This window comes from Athene cunicularia, assembly GCF_003259725.1.
Source record: "Athene cunicularia isolate RWA chromosome 8 unlocalized genomic scaffold, athCun1 chr8_part1, whole genome shotgun sequence".
Taxonomy (NCBI): domain Eukaryota; kingdom Metazoa; phylum Chordata; class Aves; order Strigiformes; family Strigidae; genus Athene; species Athene cunicularia.
The window spans coordinates 3,515,702-3,535,467 of record NW_020799109.1 but is presented as its reverse complement, the minus strand read 5'-3'; the positions used below and the strand labels follow the sequence as shown (position 1 = coordinate 3,535,467).

The 19,766-nt window shown below is 43.9% G+C and overlaps 1 protein-coding gene across 6 annotated transcripts in view; it reads left to right on the top strand.

Moving 5' to 3' along the window:
• The window catches only part of NFIA (nuclear factor I A), a 346,337-nt gene that overhangs the window by 257,928 nt on the left and 68,643 nt on the right, over positions 1–19,766 (top strand). For all 6 annotated transcript variants that reach the window (XM_026853504.1, XM_026853499.1, XM_026853503.1 and 3 more), the window contains exons 4-6: positions 277–351; positions 9,777–9,894; positions 12,404–12,531. In XM_026853504.1, the coding sequence (XP_026709305.1) occupies positions 277–351; positions 9,777–9,894; positions 12,404–12,531 (321 nt within the window). The remainder of the gene's footprint in view (positions 1–276; positions 352–9,776; positions 9,895–12,403; positions 12,532–19,766) is intronic.

Sequence of the window (19,766 nt, the reverse complement as noted above, 5' to 3'; positions counted from 1 at the left end):
ATAGTCCTCTTTTGTTTCAGATTTCCTGTTGAGATGCTTTAACATGTAAAAATCTCCCTGCTGATGTGTCATGTTAGCTTTCCTAACCTCTAGATAGAAACCACAAAGCAGCCTACATAGCTGTATGACTAGTTACCCACCTACATAAACAATAATTACTGCTAAGTGGGAAATTAGATGTCACATTTTAAGTCTAAATGAAAGTAAAGTATTTGAGAATACTGTCATTAAATGCTTAAAGCTAATCGCAGTTCTCTCACTGTGTTTGTTTTGTAGGACATTTGGGCTTCCAGGACAGTTTTGTCACATCAGGTGTTTTCAGTGTGACTGAGCTAGTAAGAGTCTCACAAAGTAAGTATCATTTTGTGGCCGGTTTATGTGGTTTCTGAAATCCCAGGTTTTTTTTCCTTTGATTCTTATCGTGCCCCTTCCTCAATTCAGAAACAGTGTCTTGAAAATTGAGAGTCTCTTCTCCCCGATTCTTGCCAGTGAACAGTGTTTATGTGCCACATCTTTTAATGTGGGAAAATAAAAGAGCTTAATTTTAAAGTAAATAAAAAATTAAGTTACAAAAAAAATTTTAATTCTGCAAACTTGCATGTGCAAGTTGATAAGCTCGTCTGGTACCCAGCTGAAAATGGGCAGACTCTGTATCAGAGTGTAGATCAACGCCTACAAAGATCAGCTTACCCCTTGCAGGATTCAAGGACTGCATTTGAACCAGACCTTTAAAAACGACACGATCTGTGCATGTAAACCTGGAAATTTTCTTACGCCGCTTTTGCACGTGGTGTCCATCCATGCCATGTCCACATGTGTGTGTACACCCACAGACCCATGAGCTTGTTCGTAATGCCGACAGCTGTACCAACTTCAGCTCTGATAATCTCAGAGGCATACATCTTGACTTCGCAAGGCCTGCATTTTCCATTAACTGTATGCTATTCTGCCGTCTCGAAGGATTTGTTTTTTGACCTTTAAAGAATGCTAATACCCCCAGCATGAATGACACGCTGCAGCATGATCATTACAGGCTTGTCAATACTCACTAACAACAGTGAATTAAGAGTACCTGTCACCACCCTGTTCCATTGATCAAAGGTGCATTGATTGTATTTTGCTATGACATAATCCAGATAGTCCAAGGAGAGAGTATGGACAGTCTCTTGCAGAGAGACTGCTGGTGAGCCAGGGCGGCAGGTACTAGTCCTTTGGGGGTCTTTTCTGCGGCTAATGTACAACTATGCAGTAACATCCCATTGTCACCAAGCACCACTGCTCCAGGTGAACGGCTCAACTACGTGCCCCTTTACAACCTGAGCGTTTGTAACCAATCTCTTCAGCACTGCCAGCGATAAAAATGGTTCTGCTCCTAGATAGCAGGAATATTTGTTTGTGTATTGGCTCTGAGTATGTAGTTTAAGTCCTTCTGGGGCTGGAATCTAACTGGCACAAACCTAGCAGGCAATCTGTGGTTTTGAGACAGAACACAGAGTTTCTGCAAGGATTTTCCTGTTTTATTTCCTCTTTCGGAAAGACTTGCACTAGCTAGTAAATTGGCTTTGTATTCAAAAATAGGATGCTACAGGGAAAGCATGGCAAGTGGGAGACACATGAATGTCAGAGTTATACGTGCTGGAGAAAGAGACAGAGAGAAAAAGTTTGAGGCAGACATTTCTCCTGATATCTTTTTTTCCTTGACGACAGGTGGGAATTTTGTAAGAAGGACAAAGTTAAGAGGACTTAGAAATCAGGAGGAGCTGCTGAGTACTCAGCACATTTGCAAATCAGTTCACTTACTGAAGTGCTTAAATCGGGACTTTGACATCAAATTTACTGTACTGTGCACACTGCCTTGCTGGTACCTGCAGCCGTGGTGGACAAAACCAAGTTATCCCCAGTCTTCGAACGTCTCCATGTTGTCACGTCACTTCAGTGTGACAGTGTAAGGCTTTTCAAGCCCGGAGGATTCACCCTCCCACTCTGCAAGGCATCCCACTTCACCACAATCTTATCTTGGCTGTGGGAGCCCGACACAGCAGAACTGCCTCTGGACTCTGTCAGCCGTGCTTCATGTGTGCACAGGACAGGGCTGCTAGAAAAGTGCTCCCAACCAGGACTTGAGCCTCCCCAGCCAGCCCCAGTCCCAGCAGCCTCCCTGGGAGTCTGGCATTGACCTCATGAGTGTCATGTTTCATGCTTATTAATTTTCTGTGATGTTTTATTGTAACTGAACTAAAAGGCTGTGTATCAGAAAGCCTTCAGCATGTTTTGCAAACTATGAACTGTGTCAGTGATGTTCCCTCTGCTTGCCATTGAAGTGCACCACCTCCAAGGATGGGGCACCTGCATGGGCATGAACTTTGTCAGAAATAAGAAAGAAAGTGTTGGTTGGCAGGAAAAAAAAACAAAACAAAAAAAAGGTTCAGCTTTTATCTGTTCCATACACAGGGGTTTGCACTCTTTTTCATGGCCTCTTTAATAATCCTGGGAGGTCAAGACATCAGTTTTATATCCTGTCTAGAAGCCAGCACCTCTACCAAAAATAGTGTCCCCAAAGCATATCGGGATATCACTTCAGAACTGACTCAGAGGGAAGAGTGCCAGCAACTTATTTTGCTACACTGCTTTTGATAGCACCCTGGATTTTCCTTGGAGATGCCCCAGACATGTACTGACCAGCCGTAACCTTGTTTACTTTATGAGGTCTGAGAAGCCCACAGCCTGATACGCCATGGCTACCCAGTAGGATATGTTTAGTGTAGAGTCTAGCAATAAATTCCCAGCGAAGTCAGTATGAATTCACATGCTCTCATTCAAAGAATTATTTAACATAACAGAGCAACGAAGTAATTGCTGCATATTTGTCTAAATTGGCAGGCAAGGTCTTTTAAAGAGTGTTCTTTCCAAGATAACCCTTGCTGGGTTGTCTGGGTGTTCCTGTGTCTTGATTTGAGACCAGTCCCAGTTAGTGGCTTACTTTCATGCTGGAGAGCTCAGCTTATGAACAGCCATCATCCAGACTCACCGGCAGCTATTAACCAGCTGCAGCTTGAGTAATCAAAATGTCCTCGGCCTATTCTCTTGGTTTTACTTTCTAAAAAGTCATCGTTCCTTCAGAAGCCACCACGGCTAGAGAAGGAGCAAGCCTGCCTATCCATCGTGGGCCCTCATGTTTAGTCTCTGCTCTCTTCCTAGGTGTGCTCTGTGTTTGCTTCACAAAGAGGTCATCTGTGTGTACGTCCACTGTCATTTTTCTTTCCACACTTGTTTTTGATACTATGATGATAGAAATAAGTGATTTCCCACAGTTTTAACCAGCCTGTGGCTGCTGTTATCTAAAATTAATCCCATGAAATATTGTCCATAGAAATTATGGGCCAGATTTATTTAGTAAAGTTCCCAGAGGCCCACATGACAAGGAGTCCCAAGTAATAGGCAGTTGTCACTGTCATGCAAATTTGGGGAATGAATTAATCAAGCGAAAGGTCAGCTGTTATCATTATCTATCTTACCTATCAGTGCTGATCATCGCAGTTTCTGTGAGCTATTGAACAAGTCTAGACTGTTTTGGTAACAGAAACTTGCTTTCTTTAGTCCTGCAGATGCCTGTGTTCTTTCGAGATGCTACCTAGCTGCTGAATCTTGCAGAGACGAGTCAAATAGGGAAACTGATCGTAAATGTTCATCTGAAAAACAGATAGACCCCTCTCCACCCCACCTGATGTGGATGTTGCAGACCATGCTGTCAGTTCTCCCACACTATTAGTAGGCAAAGGGTGTGAGCTCCTTTCTTAAGTGTTGTGCGTCACCCCAGATACTGGGGAGACCCCTTCAGATAACAGAAACTTCGTTTTTCCATCTCTAGAGAGGTTTGGGCTGACAGCAGAAGGCTCAGAAGCAGAAGCGTTGGGAGATGTTCGGGTTTTGTGAACTGACGGCCAGCTGTTGGCCGAGCAAAACATTTTCCCTCTCTACCCTTGTTAGGAAAATGTTTCCCTCGCTGTGTGCAGCTATCTGCAGGGCACTGGAGGATGCAGAGGGTGCTGGCAGAGGGGTGGCTGTGGTGCCAAGCCACTGCCAAGTGTACAGTCCCGTTTGCTTGGCAGGGGCTGGGGGACCGTGGCAGGCTGGAGCAGGGACAGAGGCATGGGGAACGCTGTTACCCTCTTGGCTTCGAGTCTGCACCACGTGCTCTTGTGCAGAGAGCTGCTGGGAAGATCTCCTCCCTTGGAGGTCCTTCAAGCAGCCAGATAAACTGCACTGCCCAGGATGTGAAGAAAGATTTAGGATTTATGAACATTCGCTAGAGCCAAATCAAACATATTTGTTTTGTGCTGTGTTATTTGTCAAAATGACATCATTCTTCATACTGATAAACAAGGGAATTCTGACTGCGCCCTGGACTGAAAATGCCACGCTTCGAGTTTTAAGATGTTAGCTGTGTGCAGTAGGGAGGTGTATGGGGCAAGTGGGGTGACTTTTAATCCTTCTAATGAGCCACTGAAACCACAAGCACCCAAGTATACATGCACCTGCTGACTGCTCCTGTATAAACACAAAAACTGTCAGCTCATTATCCCTGAGACAGTTACACTAACTCCACAGGTAAGAGGTGCTTCCATGGCCAAGGCATTTTGAAAAGCTCAGGATCCTGCAGCACCGAGGCTGTAGCAATGGAGGCAGAGGCTGAAGCTGTCCTTGCCGTCAGGCTAGAAATGAAAATGATTGCTGCCACTCCAGGCGTGGATGCAACGGAGGAAACGCAGCTTCCTCATGCCTTTCATCCAGTGGGCAGGTACAGCCCAAACAAACTCCAGGGAAAGTCTACAAACCCCAACATGGATGGGGGCCTATGGCAAAGTGTGGGGTGCCCCGGGTCCCGACGCAGGTCTGGGCCAGGCAGGTGGCTGCAAGGGGCAGGGAGGATGCTGCTGCCTTCTTGTAGCCCAGGAGAGGAGAAGAGGCTCTGCTCCACACAGAGCACGTGTGTGAAAGCCAGACTGTAATACTACAGTTCTCTCTAAACAGCAGCCTGTATGTTTTCTGCTATACTAAGCATTACAGTAGTGAAGGTAGTTAAAGTCAGCAGCATGAAAATTAACATTTAAAAAGATACTCTATATTCCTTAGCAAAGCACTGCTATCCAAAACACACTGTGTGGGCTTGGGTATGTGAGGAAGAAAAAAAGATTATAATAAAAAATAGACTGCAGGCATAGAGTGAACAGTTGCCGTGACCTTGCCTTTTGTATGCCATTACACAATTCAATGGCAGTCCACTCAAACCTTGCTCTCGATCAATATCCTATTAAAGCAGCACAAAAAGTCTCTATAAACTTAGTGGTTAGCTATGTTTATAAATGGAACTCAGCATAATTAGATGGTCAATAGCAGGCTGTACTTGTAATTTTAAAATGAACATCACACATTTCATATCTGTTGTATTCGGCAAAACCTCTTTGAATCTAACGATATAGTGTGTAGGAAACAAAAAAAAAAAAAAAAAAAAAAAAAAAAAAAAAGCCAACCACCCAGCTCCCCTTTCCTCTCGGCAGCAGCAGCGCAGTGTGTTTCCCTTTGTTTATGGAGTCACAACACAGGAAAAAGTTTATTAGTCAAATGTCATGTTTCTCCCATTTAACCTTAAACACATTATCACTTTGCTGCAGTGTTACACATGTAATGATCTTAGTCACATCCCAGCCCCTTTGTGAAAATAAATACATAAAAATGGAAAAAAAAAAAAAAAGATAAATTAAATATTAACATGACTAAAAGAGAGTGCTGTAGTCCAAGGAAGACAAATGCCAGCCTGGCTGGTTTTATTTAGTGGGTTTCCTGTTCTATAATTCAATAAATTTTTCAAAATAAATATTCCAATTGAGTTAAGTCAGAGGGCTTTTTGTTAATTTCTCTGTTATTTTTCTTGACATTCGGGTGAAGATCTGAGCTAACAAGCTGGCAGTGGAGAGCAGGCTGGCAGCAGGGGTGACACTGCCCCATGTCCCCAGGAGCAGCACAGTGCAGAGATGCAGAGGTGCCCACCTTCCTCCTCCTCCTCCTCCTTTGGGGCAAACTAACTCCTCCTGCCTCTCGGAGCGAGTGAGACACGTCCCATCTGCACAGGGATTTATTTTTTGTGTGTGTGATTCCCACAGCTGAATGCCAGCATCAGTCTGTTTGCTTAGAAAGCCTGTGCACATCAGCGGGCTGGGTGTTAGGGGAAGAGGGGTCCTTCCTCCTCGCCCCCGCCAGGTCGGAGCCCTGGCTCAGATGACATCTTGATGCTGGCACATAGGTGGAGACTATTGTTTTGACTCGCAACTGTAATTTCTGACATCCTTTCCTGTTTGGGAGATGTTCCTGAACTAGCAGAAGGTCACTTCGCTGCGGAGCATTTCTGGAGGGGGGAATGGCCTGTTTTTAATGTCATTGCCCAGAGTTTCTGCAGGCTGCAGCGTGTAACAGCCGACTGTGCTGGAATGGAGCTTCCTAACCACGCCGCTGCTTCGCAGGGCACCGCAGCATGTGCCTCGGGGATAGGAACAAGGGTGGAGGGAGGTTGCATGGTGGATAGTCAGATGCTACAATGAAGAGGTTTAATTTATACAGAGTTCTGCCACAGTTTGCACCACTTTGATCCCTTGCAGCCTTTGCGGGGAGTCCTGCAAATTAAATGCAAGTGTTCCCTTCCCATCAGCTTTCTGGGCCTGTGCAAGGTGTGAAAAGCCATTTGGAGCAGGCTCGGATGCCTCCTGGCTGGGCTGGCAGCACCGTGCCCACTCTTCTGGCACGTTGCACTGCAAAGCTCGAGGGTTGCTAGAGGGGGCAGAAGCCAGGCAGCGAGCTCCCCCCAGCCGAAGCCCGGCGCAGGAGGTGTGAGGTGTGGCTGAAGCAGAGGCAGAAAGCACACACAACTTCAACCGAATTCCAGCCAGGAAGAGGAAGCGACCTTCCGCCATGCGGATGAAAAACATTAACTTCTTCCTGACAGTCTCAGGGTGGGCTCTGCACGTTGCCACGCTGCTGTGTTTTATGATAGCAAATGGGGTAACTGTGAGCAAAGGTACAACTGCCCTTTGCTGCAAGACGGGCACGGAATACTTGGTGAGAAGGGATTTCAGAACAGCGTAGCCCTGTGTGATGTTTGCCACAGCACTTCCAGGGCCAGAGACCTCAAGCTGGTCGTGGCCTCTGTGTAAGGACCTCCAAGGGGTTTGAGGTTCTTGCTGACATAGGCCAGCCAGGCACTTTAACCTCTGCTGCTTATATCTCTTGGTCTATAATAGAGGTGAGTTTTCTTCAACCCTCAGGCCGCAAAGAGGCTCTTGAGCGTGGCACAGTGACAAACAAAGCATCCTTCACGTTTGCTACCCAGGCGGAAATTACTCTGTGATTAGCTCGACTCTGTGCTGAGTTTACACAGCATTAGCAATACGTTGTTCCTACCCCACCCCTGCTCTGGAGATACATTTCATTTTCCTATAGGGCCAGTTCAAGTGTTGGAACAGAAATATCCAAGATTTGAGGAGAGAGCGATAAATGGGGAGACGGGGAGGAGAGAAAGGAGAGCAGCGTTATCCAGATAACCAGTTTTTCTTCCGTATCTGTTTGGAATAAAAGTTTCATCAATCTTGCAATGCCAAGGAAATTCATTCGTGCCTCAGAAGGAAATGGTACTTTAATTTAGTGTTTGCCTTTTTATGTTCCTGTTTGGAAAATAGTATGCTTAACCTGTTAAGTTAGGCTTTGGTAGGCAGAGGGTGCAGAGGAATTGATCAGCAAAAGGTTTACAGAGCACAAATCTGTTTGGCAAGGAAGTTGCTGAAAACTGTGGAGTAGATGCTGCAGAGAGTACCTTTATGATTGATTTCCATTCAAGTCAGACTGACTGCAGTGTGGTCATTTTTCTAACCCATAACTGCTCACACTGCAGCAGTCTGCTATCTGCAGGGTGTCTGAATTATAGCAGTCCATGTCCGTGTTACCTTTTACACAAATTACTTACACCGGTTTCTTTTTCCATGCAAATTCATCAGTTTTACAGCCTCTTGTAGCTGCTGTCAGGAAACTGTTACAGAAAGCACAAATTGATAAAATGAGTTAATTTTACTACGCTTAATTTTTCTTTCTTTCTGTTAACACACCCTCTCATATACCCAGTGTGCAGGAAGCATATGATAGTTAGGAGAAGATAACAAAGGATTTGAGTGTTCTTGTCATAAATTACTTCCCAACTTCATTCCCTTTAACGATCATTCCAGATTTTCTCAAGTTTTAATGGTGGTGTGTATTTTCCGTCCCATGCTTTTAAAACTCCATGGCTATCCAGGCTGTTCCCTTTCTGTCTCAATGACGTTCTTAAAAGATCCTTGCCAAACAACAACTAATTGTCTTGTGGGGATGATGAGACAGCTGCAAAGCTACATTATTCCTCTGTCAAATCTGACATTGTGAGCTCCTTAAGACTTGGGGTGAAATACTGGCCCCGTTACAGTCAATGGCAGCCCTCCCAGCAGCCTGCGTTTCAGCCCAGACATGTTAGCTGGGTGATAGGAGCTATCCTGTCTTCATTTCCTCACTCCTGCCCCGTCGGAGTGAAAGATTTTTTCATGTTTGAAAATGGGCCAGATTCTCAGACCAAAGATTAAACTTGGCTCGGCATCCCTGTGTGGCATTGAGACTGCTTCGCCTTTGTTGCTGTGAATCAGGGCTCTCAGACAATACGTTCCAGGCCAAGCTTGTGCATTTTATTGTGCAGTACGTCCTTTTTCAGATGCCTCTGAAATGTGAGAGAAAATCATGATCAGTAATTGTCAGCTCCCAAAGTTGTATTGTCCTGTAAATAGCACTGGAACAGCGACAGTGGATATGGTACCATTTGCTGTGTAGTGGCTTTTTTTGTGTGTGTGAAATGCATTATCTGTTGACTTTAACATTAAACTGCTCCATTCCTTTTCTGTTCCAAGAAGAACATGACACATGGAGTTCACAGGCTTGTGCCCTGCAAACTTCAGGGTGTGTAGGAATTTTACTATAAAACCAAGGCTCTAAGACAAGGAATTTAAAGGTATTCATATCCCTTACAATAAAACGTAGGTGCTGGATAAGGTAATGAGAGGTGAACGGTGGAAGCTAACGGCTGGATAAAAAGGTTTTGAGAGTCATATGTCTCTGGCTCTGATTTAGCTGGAGGGGAGGCCAAAGAAAAACTCAGATGTTTGCAGGCAGAGGAGGAACTCAGGTTTCTCATCTGCTTTTGTGCTTTCTCCAAGGAGCATTTGTAACCTCTGTGCTTGTGGATGTACATCACGTATATACCAAAGGTCCTGAGGTGTGTATTTCCCTGCCTATACTGCTTATAGATTATGCCAAGCACACTGCAGGCTGTATTTGTAACTATGCCAATAGATACGGTGTTGTCCTAAAAGCAAAAGCAACAAGTTTCATTAAATGTTAGAATGATATTAATAGAAAAGCAGTACTTAAAGAAAGTCTTGCCTTAATTGTTTATTAAAAAAAAAAAAAACAAAAAACAAAAACCTTTGGAGGGATGTAAGAAAGATTTTATGTCATGGAGCATTGTATTCTTGATAAAATTTACATCTTCTTGATTGCAATGCCAGTTACCATTAGCATTTCCTAATTTCCACGTCCCACCTGTTCTCATCGTGAAACTAAACACACTCAGGAGGAAGAAGAAAGTGATTTTGAAGTGCAATTCATGCCTTATTCGCATGTCTTACTGACTGCAATCTCTTTTGTTTCCCCAGCACCGATAGCTGCAGGAACAGGCCCTAATTTCTCCCTCTCAGATTTGGAAAGTTCTTCATACTACAGCATGAGCCCAGGAGCAATGAGGAGGTCTTTACCTAGCACATCCTCTACCAGGTAATTTAATCTCTGCCTACTACCAGGTTACTTGGAAACCCAGGCCAGCATCGTTACTCATCTGGGAAACTAACCATGAAATTCTCTGACAAGCTGTTTGGGGGCCTCAAGATGTGGAGCTGTTTCAGATTCAGAGCTGAATGTTCAACCGGATTGCTGTTAAAGTTCTTTTCATACTTACAAGCTTCAAAGAAAAACTTCTGCATTGACTTGTGTAACTTCTGGCTTGTGTCTCGGTGTATCAGGAGAAGTTCCACTGGAATTGTTGGACTTTCACTCATGGCAGAAGAGAATTTGGAGCCTATCAAGATGTGCCACTTTGTCCTAGCAGAAAAGTCTTACATGTACTCTTTATTGTAAAGAGTGTTACCTGTGAGACTAACATCTTTTAGGACCTTGGCCTATAATGCATTCTGGTCTTCATCCAATATTTAGAAATTTGTGACACAGCCTTTGGAAAACTGAATTGTTAATGTAGATGACTACATGGTCAGATTTTGATTTTGGCTTAGATGCTGACTATCTAACAAGGATATTTTTTATTTTTCACCTTGCACTGCAACCATCCATAAGATTAGATTTATAAACAAGCCTAGTCACTCTAGTAGTCTTGAACACTCTTAAGGAAACAGATTGATTTTTTTTTCCCCAACAGCCAAAATAGATCACTTATTTCAAAGACATGACAAGAAAGTCTTAACTCCAGCCCAGGGTTCTTTTACATTTTTATCTCGGTCTGCAGTGCCACCAGCTTTGCCATAAGCAAGTACACATGTAGAAAGTCTCTATAGTTTGAATATAGCTGGTTTTATTTTTAAAAAAATCTTTAAAGAGAGGTTCTTAGCAAAAAATTCTGAAGTTTGTAGTCGTTGGAAGAACATTCTATATCTTGCATTTGGTGCGCACATGATGAAGCTTGGTGACTACAGTTCCCATTACACATCATTTAAAAACTTTGTGCTCTTTCTTTTTTGCTTGTAAACTGCACACCCTACAGTGTTCATCATTAGCACCATTCTCAGGTAGAATTTACTTGTGAGTCCAGAAGCAAAAAAGTGAGGTTATTAATGTTACTTAAGAGCTCAGTTGTTGCTCTTCTATTCTTCAGCAAATAGCTACCACTGATAAGGAGCTAATTATAAACAGCATGGGTAGTTAATAACTTGGTAATATGTTTGTTTTCCTCTCATTAGGCTGTTCCCAGTCAGGAAAAAAAAATATTCCTTAAATACACAGACTCAGCAGAATTATCAGGCAGTAATTATATTGTATGCACACAATTTCCCCTATTGACACATAACAATTCTCTAAATTAAGGAATGGCCAAACCTGCATTCCACGCATACCACAAGACTTATTCTTCCTGTTTCTCACAAACTGATTTTGCATACCCGCCAGCTCCTACCTGTGCAGGGCTTTGGGTGGGGAGCTGCGGAGAGGCTGCAAGTTTTAAACCAATAGAAATTGCAGTGGAATGTTTGATGTCTGTTAAATATGTTCCCTCTATACAGAGGACCGTGTTCTTGAACGCCTTAAGCCTTAATAGAATACAGATTTGGGGAAAAAAGTGAGCTGACCCAGCCTTGGAAAAGTACTTAGAAGAGAAATTCTCGGTAACGTCCCCATGCAATCTGTACAACTCATTATAGAAAATAGAGCCAAGCTAAGTGTCTTTGGCTTTGGGATCCTCTCCCTGCAAAAATACTGGAGTCTGAGTCAGGGGCCACCAGAGACCGCTGAAAGAGCTCTTCTGTCTCTTGAGCCTTTGCTTCAGGAGGTGTGATATATCACAAGGGAATCCTCTAGTACGGACCCTGGCCAGAGATAGTTGGGGGCTTTTTATGCTTGGTGGTGTAGAGTTACAGAGTAAATGCTTAGAACTGTAGGAGAACATGAACATTTAAACCCAGGATGGATTCTTCCATCATTCACTTGTCTACGCTTCTTCTTCTAGGACTGAAGTCTGGGTTAATTTAATGGCTACGGTCAAAAGATTGAAAATACAAATTCGAACTGATAAACAATTTGTCTTTCAGTATAAGCTGTGGAAAAATCTGGCAGTTGAAATAAGTCTTGTGTGACATTACCATATTCATTCAAATTGCAAAAATCACGCAATACAAATTAAATTCTAGCCTTTTTATTTATCTCTGTGTGCTTTGAAAAACGTCCCGCTTTTTGATCTGTGAAAGCCTAAATGTTGAACTATCTTCTAGTTAAACTAATGCGTGTTTAGGGCTTCAGCCTGGACTCTGTGACAGACTGGTTTGTATCTCACAGAAGCTTAGTCATCGGCAAGGAAGCAAATGCGAATCAAAAAGTGGATGCCAGGAGGTTGGGCAGGCAGGATGGCTCTGCCATCATACCTTCCCCTTCTCAAGGCCCTAAATCTGTCAGAGTTTCCGTAAGCAAGTTAGTCTCAAGCAGGGCTAGCAAGATATGTCCCAACAGAAGTGCCTTTGTTCCTTTCCATACATACGGTATTTATTATGTGTTTTTACTTTTTCAGCTCTACAAAACGTCTCAAATCTGTGGAGGATGAGATGGACAGTCCTGGTGAGGAGCCGTTTTATACAAGCCAAGGGCGCTCTCCGGGAAGTGGCAGCCAGTCAAGTGGATGGCATGAAGTGGAGCCAGGTAAGCCATGGCTTTCAGGAGCCCGAGAACGTGACCTCCAGTCGCTCTGTTTTGTTATCAGAATACACTGAATGCTGTATAGAAAGGTGATCAGTTCTAAACATCTTGTAACTTCTGAGAAAAGGTCAGTCTAATGAAAATATTCTAGTGGTTTTATTGCTCCTGCAGCTGTGAATGTTTCCGTAGTGTGTCATTTCTGTATTTTGGCCAAATATCTGAACTATTTAAATAATGCAGCAAAATAGAGGTGGTCTTTTTCTGTCAAAGTGTCCAGATTCAATTCTGGGATAGTGGTGACAATCACTTCGCAAAAAGCAGTACCTGTCTGGGCTGTGCCCTACAGTTACACTGTTTAAATAAATATTCCTAAACGTATATAAGGTATAGAAGGACTTTTCAAGCATTATGCAACACTTACATGCTCACTTAGCAATGACTTTTAAGAGTTTTACAGAAGGACTTGTTCTATTAATCTGTAATACTATAAAGTGTGATTGGAGGCTTCATATCAGCGTAGATATCACTGGACGTTATACTTCGTAAGGTTTAGGAAGCAGCTCTTCTGCCTCTCAATTTTTGTGTGTAATCTTTCTTGTTGACCATCTTTTGGGTTATGTTACGTTACATACTTAACTGTCCATTGATCACTTATCCTCAGATCATCTGGGTGCTTAATACTATTGCAAATATTTTTCTGGGTCAGTGCTACATGCATAGGTGAAGTTAATGCCTCAATTTTGCTTACAGCTAAATAATCAAGTATTTATCGCCAATAAAAATAGCAGGTCTTATTTGTTAGATGAAGGCAAGCAGGGCTTTCTTCTTCAGCCTCCTAGAGTTTGAGAAGGCCCTCTAAACAGCCCAAAAGATCTTTCGCAATATGTACTTTTTTTTTTTCTTGCTTGTTTATTTGGATTTAAAATAGTATGGTTTTGTTTTTTTTGAAACAACACATGCTTGTCCAGGGCACTGTGTATAATGAACTATAGAGCACAGAAAAGTAAATTCAACCTGAACAGCATTAAAATCAGTTCTGTGGGCACTTGGCCAGCCACCTATATCCTTCATCATGTAGGAAACATACCCACAGCTTTCTCTGGAGACCCTGTCAAACAGCTGTCCTTTACAGCATGCCCAGAAAGTCACCAAATTTGGGCTATTCCAGACTGGGAGGGGACTGATTCCCGCGCCTGGGAGCCCTTGGAGGATCCCCTGCCAGCTGCCCTCTCTCCTCTAATGAGGAGGAGCCAGCTTGTGGGCCCTTATTGACTGCAGATGTGGCACTTTGGCAGGAGGAGAGGGTAGACCTGCAGGCAGACAAGTGCCAGGCTCCCCGTGACTGCCTTGCCGCCGTCGTCCCCAGGGCTCTGGTGTTTTCAGTGAGGTGTCCTGCTCAGTAGACACCAGGGGCTGTTTCCTCCATCAGCTCCAGGCTCCAGATGATGTAAGGCAGAGCTTCACCTTGTACTAAACTAGCCTGCTCATGGAGCGGCAAAAACACGAACAAAAGCTCAGCGCCCGTTGAAAGGGAAAGATCACAACCTCCTCTGCAGACACAGATGCCTAAAAGCTGACTGGGTCACTGCTTCTACATCATTGTCAGACTGGGGGCTAACTCCCCCCAAAGTTTGGGGTACTCTTTGTTAATGACAAACGTTCTCCATTCGTGCAGTAGCCAGAGGCTGGCTATTAATTTTGTTGTCGCTTCTGGTGGTTTTGCCCACATGTGGTCACTACCTCTGTCTCATCCAAGTCCTGACTAGATGGTGGCACTGAGCTGCTGAGCTGGACAAGAGAAGTACCTAGAGCGTTACACCTCCACCACGCCTGGCACCACTGGGTGCCCATCATGAAGAAGCACAACTGCCCCTGTCAAACTTCCAGAGGTGCTCAGAAAGGCAAGAACAAGTCAGAGAAGAGAAGGTTCTTCCTACCACGTGACCTTCCTCACTTACTACAGAAAAATCCCAGATTCTGCTTAGTCTTGCCTGTAAAATGGCAGAAAATCACCTTGCAACATCAGGGACTCAAGCCAGGTACCAACCAGATATAGCTCAGATTCACCAAGCTATCTATCACTGTCACAGCTATGAAGAAAAAAAGGGCTTTATCTTGCCTGTGTGGGATGCACTTTCAAACCATCTTTATGCTATATCCACGCAGCCCCACCCCAGTACTTCTGCCATGGCTTTCCAGCAGCCTGTCCTCTGAATTCATTGCCTCAGCTTCTCTGTAGAACGGGGTCACTGCAAGAGCACGGCTGGCAGAGAGATTACCTAAAGAGCCACAGCTCATCAGTGGTGAAGGACAAAACACTACTGAAGTGTCCTTCCATGCCAGGGCAACAGTGGCATGTCTCTGGCACAAGGTGCTCCCCCCTGAAGGACACATCCTGCTGTGGTCTGTGCACAGTGCCCTGCCTTACCTCAGATATCACACCTGGGGCTGGTATTAACATCTGGCCCTTTGTGTTTGACATAGGTGCTTTATCTCCAGAAGTGTAAAAACATTTTGTGAGTCTTCAATGGGGCATCTGCCTAGAAAATAGATTGGTCATCTGAAAGCCGTACAAATGATGTTAACATCCCCTGTTACCTGGTGGCTGACTGCAGCGTTCCTCTCTGAGAGGGGAGCTTTTGGAGCCTGGACCTGTTTCAGATCCATCCTTTCCGATGTCTCTCCTCTCCAGAAAAAGACCTTCCCATTTATTTAATCTACAGTCAAAATGATGGCACAGCTTTAACATACAGTAATCTCCGGGCTTCAGTGTTTTTTGTTTTTTCTCAGTGAAATTCACAGTAGAAGTTTAAAGACTAAAACCATCTTTTTGTTTGACTTGGCATTTTTTCCATGTGGTTCATTTTATGCTGCGTGGGATAATGCAGGTATCAACGGTGCAGAATGATGCTGGTTCGGAAGGCAGGCTGAAGTTTTATCCTGTGCTGGCAGAGCAGTGTAAGCCAGGTTTCCAAACTCCATAATTAAATCCTGTCCTTTGGGTTACCAGCCAAACAACGGGAGGAGGAAATCAGACCAAGGAAAGGAAGCTTAGACTTGTCTGTGGGATGGCTGTTCTGGCTGGGAAGGAAAGTTCAGAGAGGAGCCAGCAGCCAACCTCCCAGCCCAGTAGGATCCACACCAAAGATAATAATATATCCTTTGGCTTTATTGCCTTTGAGTAGATTGCTTCCTCACAGGAGATTTAGATTTATGCAGAGATAGCTTCTTGGCCTATATGCCTTGACAGGTTTATGGGAGCAAGAGGATGAATATTCTGTCTGTGTGTGTTGCATTTGCTTAATTCTGAGGTGTGCACATGAGAAAAAGTGGGGACTCAAACACAGGAGCAGGTGTGAAGCACCCGTATGCTCACGAACGTGTAGAGACAGAGGGAAGTGCTTGTGGCACGGAGACTAGGAGGAGGTTGCAGAGAAAGGTGCTGCCTGGGACAGTGCAGGCAAATTAGATCTGCATGAGAGGGAGACTGGAGAAATGTCACACTCGAAAGGGAGCACAACATAGAAGAGAAAGGGAAAATGAGGAGACAATTTTAGACTGTACAAAAAGGAAAAAAGTATATAGGGGAAAGAAAAAAAAATAACAAATGCCAGGAAAACAAAGATTTGACTTCCTAGAAAGGAAATATGAAATGGAATATGTGAACTCCTCTTAGAGAAAGAGAGCACTCCAGGCAGAGGGTTATTTACCGCCAGCCGTGACTAGTCACTCTACATCTGTCTCCATTTTTTTCTCTTGAACAAATTCCCTTTTTGGATACTTTCTTCCTGCTTTGCTTCCCTGTGATTGCCCCTGTAAGTGGTCTTTGGAGGGCAGGCTGTATACTCAGAACATATGTGCAAACTGGCAGGAGAACAGAAGAGGACAAAACCACTCTGTGTGCTATTTAGATTAGGCAGTGGATGCTTCCCCTGTGCCTACTCTTGGGGTCTCTGCTGCGTGCACAATACGGGCTGCACCTATTGTCCATCCACAGGCCTTCCTCTGCGCTTTTACGTCCTGGGGCCCTGGGGTGGGAGCACCCTGACGTCTGTCTCACATGGAGACTTTGCTGGGTGTAGATCCTACATCCTTCACCCAGCAGCCACATGACCTTCCCATTCCTGGCATTGCAGACCCATAGTAATGAGTGGAGGACTCAGCCTTGTGGGGTTTTTTTTTGCATCTAGATACTTCTTGCAAGCAAGGATAGAGCACCCTCCTTATACGTCAGATGTGACAGCCAAAGCAAAACCCAACATTAATTCCATGTTCCTTGTATTCTTTGAGTCTCGCATCCATTTACCTGCACTCGAAAGCTCCCGGGGAGCTCTCAGGCCTAAAAAGGCTGGAGTCTGCCAGAAAAGATGAATTTCCTTTCACAACAGGAAGGCTTAGGAAGTAAAACAAAGCAGACATGTAGTAAATTACTTCTGCTTTTCAAATACCTTTTGCGGTATCCTCCTTACCATTACTTTATCTCAGCACTTTCAGTACATAACTCTTGTTAACCGAGAAGAAGGGCAAGAGAGGATAAAGATGATGTTAGTAAGAAAATAAGGCAACATCACACTGGCTTTGAACTCATGTACAAAGCTGGCCCGTGTTCAGTTCTGTGGCAGCTCTGCTTGTAATGGGGGTAAGCCATAATTACAGGTATAAGTTTTTTAATTCCATAATAAGAGAAGATTGAGTTAATGCATATCAGTATTCCACTTATGCATTTTTTTTAATGCATTCTCTTGATTCAGTCCAGGAGTAATATTCACATTGTGCTCCGTCAGTCATTTTGTAGTGTAGCGTATGGATGGTATTTGCCAATTCTATTTCTATTGTATTTCTACAGGGTGGCATGGAAAAAAAAATGTTTAAGATGCAAATTTAGAGTATTTTATTAGCTTCTTTACTTAGATCTTCCTGGTACTTCTATTTCTACAAGTTCAAGTTTGGTCCCTAGAGGACAGTAATCCCAGGCAAGGTACGTGTTTGTACTCCTTGCACTTCCCGAGATATGTGAAGGGACAGTTAGCTCTGGTTCAGTTGTGGTCCTGAGCAACTAACAGCGCTGCACCCGTCTGCAAAATGGGCAGAGCTCTGTGGTCCCTCTTCCACTGAAAGATTGATGGGGCTTTTCATACCGTGGTCATCCCCCTTCCCTTGCCCCATCTCCACCCTGGCTGTTCTGCTGCTGGTCATGCTCTGCTAGGCTCTTGTGTGTCTTCACCTTGAAAACCCCAGGAACCAAATGAGACTTTCAGGGCAAAAATCTTAAGGAATTAATAATACCACTTGCACTGCATGACTGAAAGACATATTTACAGTTCCAGGGGCTCTTGAAGTTGATAATATTATATGAACCTGCAGTAAGCTAGAGAGCTCCCTGTTAGAGTGCTGGACACGTCTGTGGTAGTAAAGATGCTATTAAAGTCAGCCTCATGATTGCTCACTACACTACTCAGGCTAGTGCTGCTTGTTCTCATGTCACTATCTATGGGACTGTCTGAAAATAATTTCTCAGTAATTTCTGTGCGGCTGAGGAGCTGAGATCCTATTTTGGAGTATTTCCCTGACCAGTGACAGTGACCCCTAACTTAACAGTTACGTGTTTCTCCCCATTGCTGGTTGTGGAACAACCACACACAGGCAACTGGTCCAAACTCTTGTATCGACAACGCTTTTCTTAAATCTGGCATGGGCTTTCTTTTTAGCAGATTCTCAGCACGCAAAAAAAAACTTCTTCTCTGTATTTACTAAGAAACTTTTATTTATGCCTTACACATCAGAAAGCTTCGTTCAGGCATAGATCAGATGACCACAAGAGTTTGTTTTCAAAGTCTGTTTGGAATTATATCTTGGAAATGCCAGAGAAAATGGTCTAAGGGAGATCCTAGTTTGTGTTTTTTATGCATTTTTTATGCCCTAAACACAGTTGTTGCCTGGAACTACCTAGAAGATGAAATAAGTATCGTATGTCCCAGCATCAGTGATGCAGAGTGCATCTGATCTGTCCTCAGGCAAAAGGTCTATGGGCTCATCAAAAGACTTGATGCCACACACTAACTCAGAGCTCAGAGAAGTTTCCAATGATTGTGCTACATTGCTGCCAACGATTGAAGGGACTGCCTGTAGAAAATATGATGAAAAACATGAGAACCATGTATTATACAAAATAAGGAATAGAGAAATAATCCCTTTTTACTGGGAAAACATTCAACTTTAGACCTGGTGTATTCAATATCAAATAATTCCCTGGCACTACTTTTCAGCGATTTGCTGTAGTGGGCAGTTTTCATTGGATCGTAACTAGACACAGGAATCTTGTGATCTTTATTAATTTCCTTAAGCTGGGCTGTTTGGATACTCATAGACCTATTTCAGAAAGACAAAACCAAGGAAACATCTCTTTTCCTTAGACCGGAGGAGGTCTACGTCCAGGAACCCTGCCAATTATATTTACTCAGTATTTCCCAGATGTGACATTGTCTTGCCCTCCAATTCTCAGTGTGTAAAGAAAGGTCAGACAGCACACACACATAACCATTAAGATTGTACCTGCCTTGTGCAGCAGCTTCATTACATACCTTGACACATCTGTCAGCAGGCACCAGTGCCATTTTTTCCTCCATTGAACTTAATATCTTAAGACAGCGGGAACATTTCACAACCAGACAAACCTCCAGCCCACGGCATAGTTTGGCTCTTCGAATGGGAGGTCAGAAGCAGATCATGTTTCTCTGGTGGCCAGAACACTTCGGTTTACAGCAGAGAGAATTTCATCAGGCTAATTTGTGCCCTTAAGCTGAAGGGATGCCATGAGCGGTGTGGCAGACAGAACCTGTTGCCTCCCAGGTTCTTGCAAACTTCCCCTGTTTTCTCTGAACAACTTTTTCTGGGCTTTGTTAGGCTGTATACTGTGACTAGGTCTCCTTCTCCTGTTCACTCCATCCCCCTATTTGCCATTCCAACCCATTATTCTTCTCATCTCCAAGGCTTTATACACAGTTTCCCACATTTCTCCCCACTCTTACAGAGTCTTCCAACATCCTTGTTCTGCCACATCCGAGAAGCAGAGCATGCTTGGGCCTGTGCTGCCTTTCATGCCTCCATTACCGGTACTTGGAATTAAACACAGCCCCAAAAAAGCTGGTTTCAAGTGAACAGGTAGATGCCCGAAGCCAACCGTATGATGGGAGCATACTTCAAGGAACTCCAGCTACTGCAGAATACAGAGCTTTTCT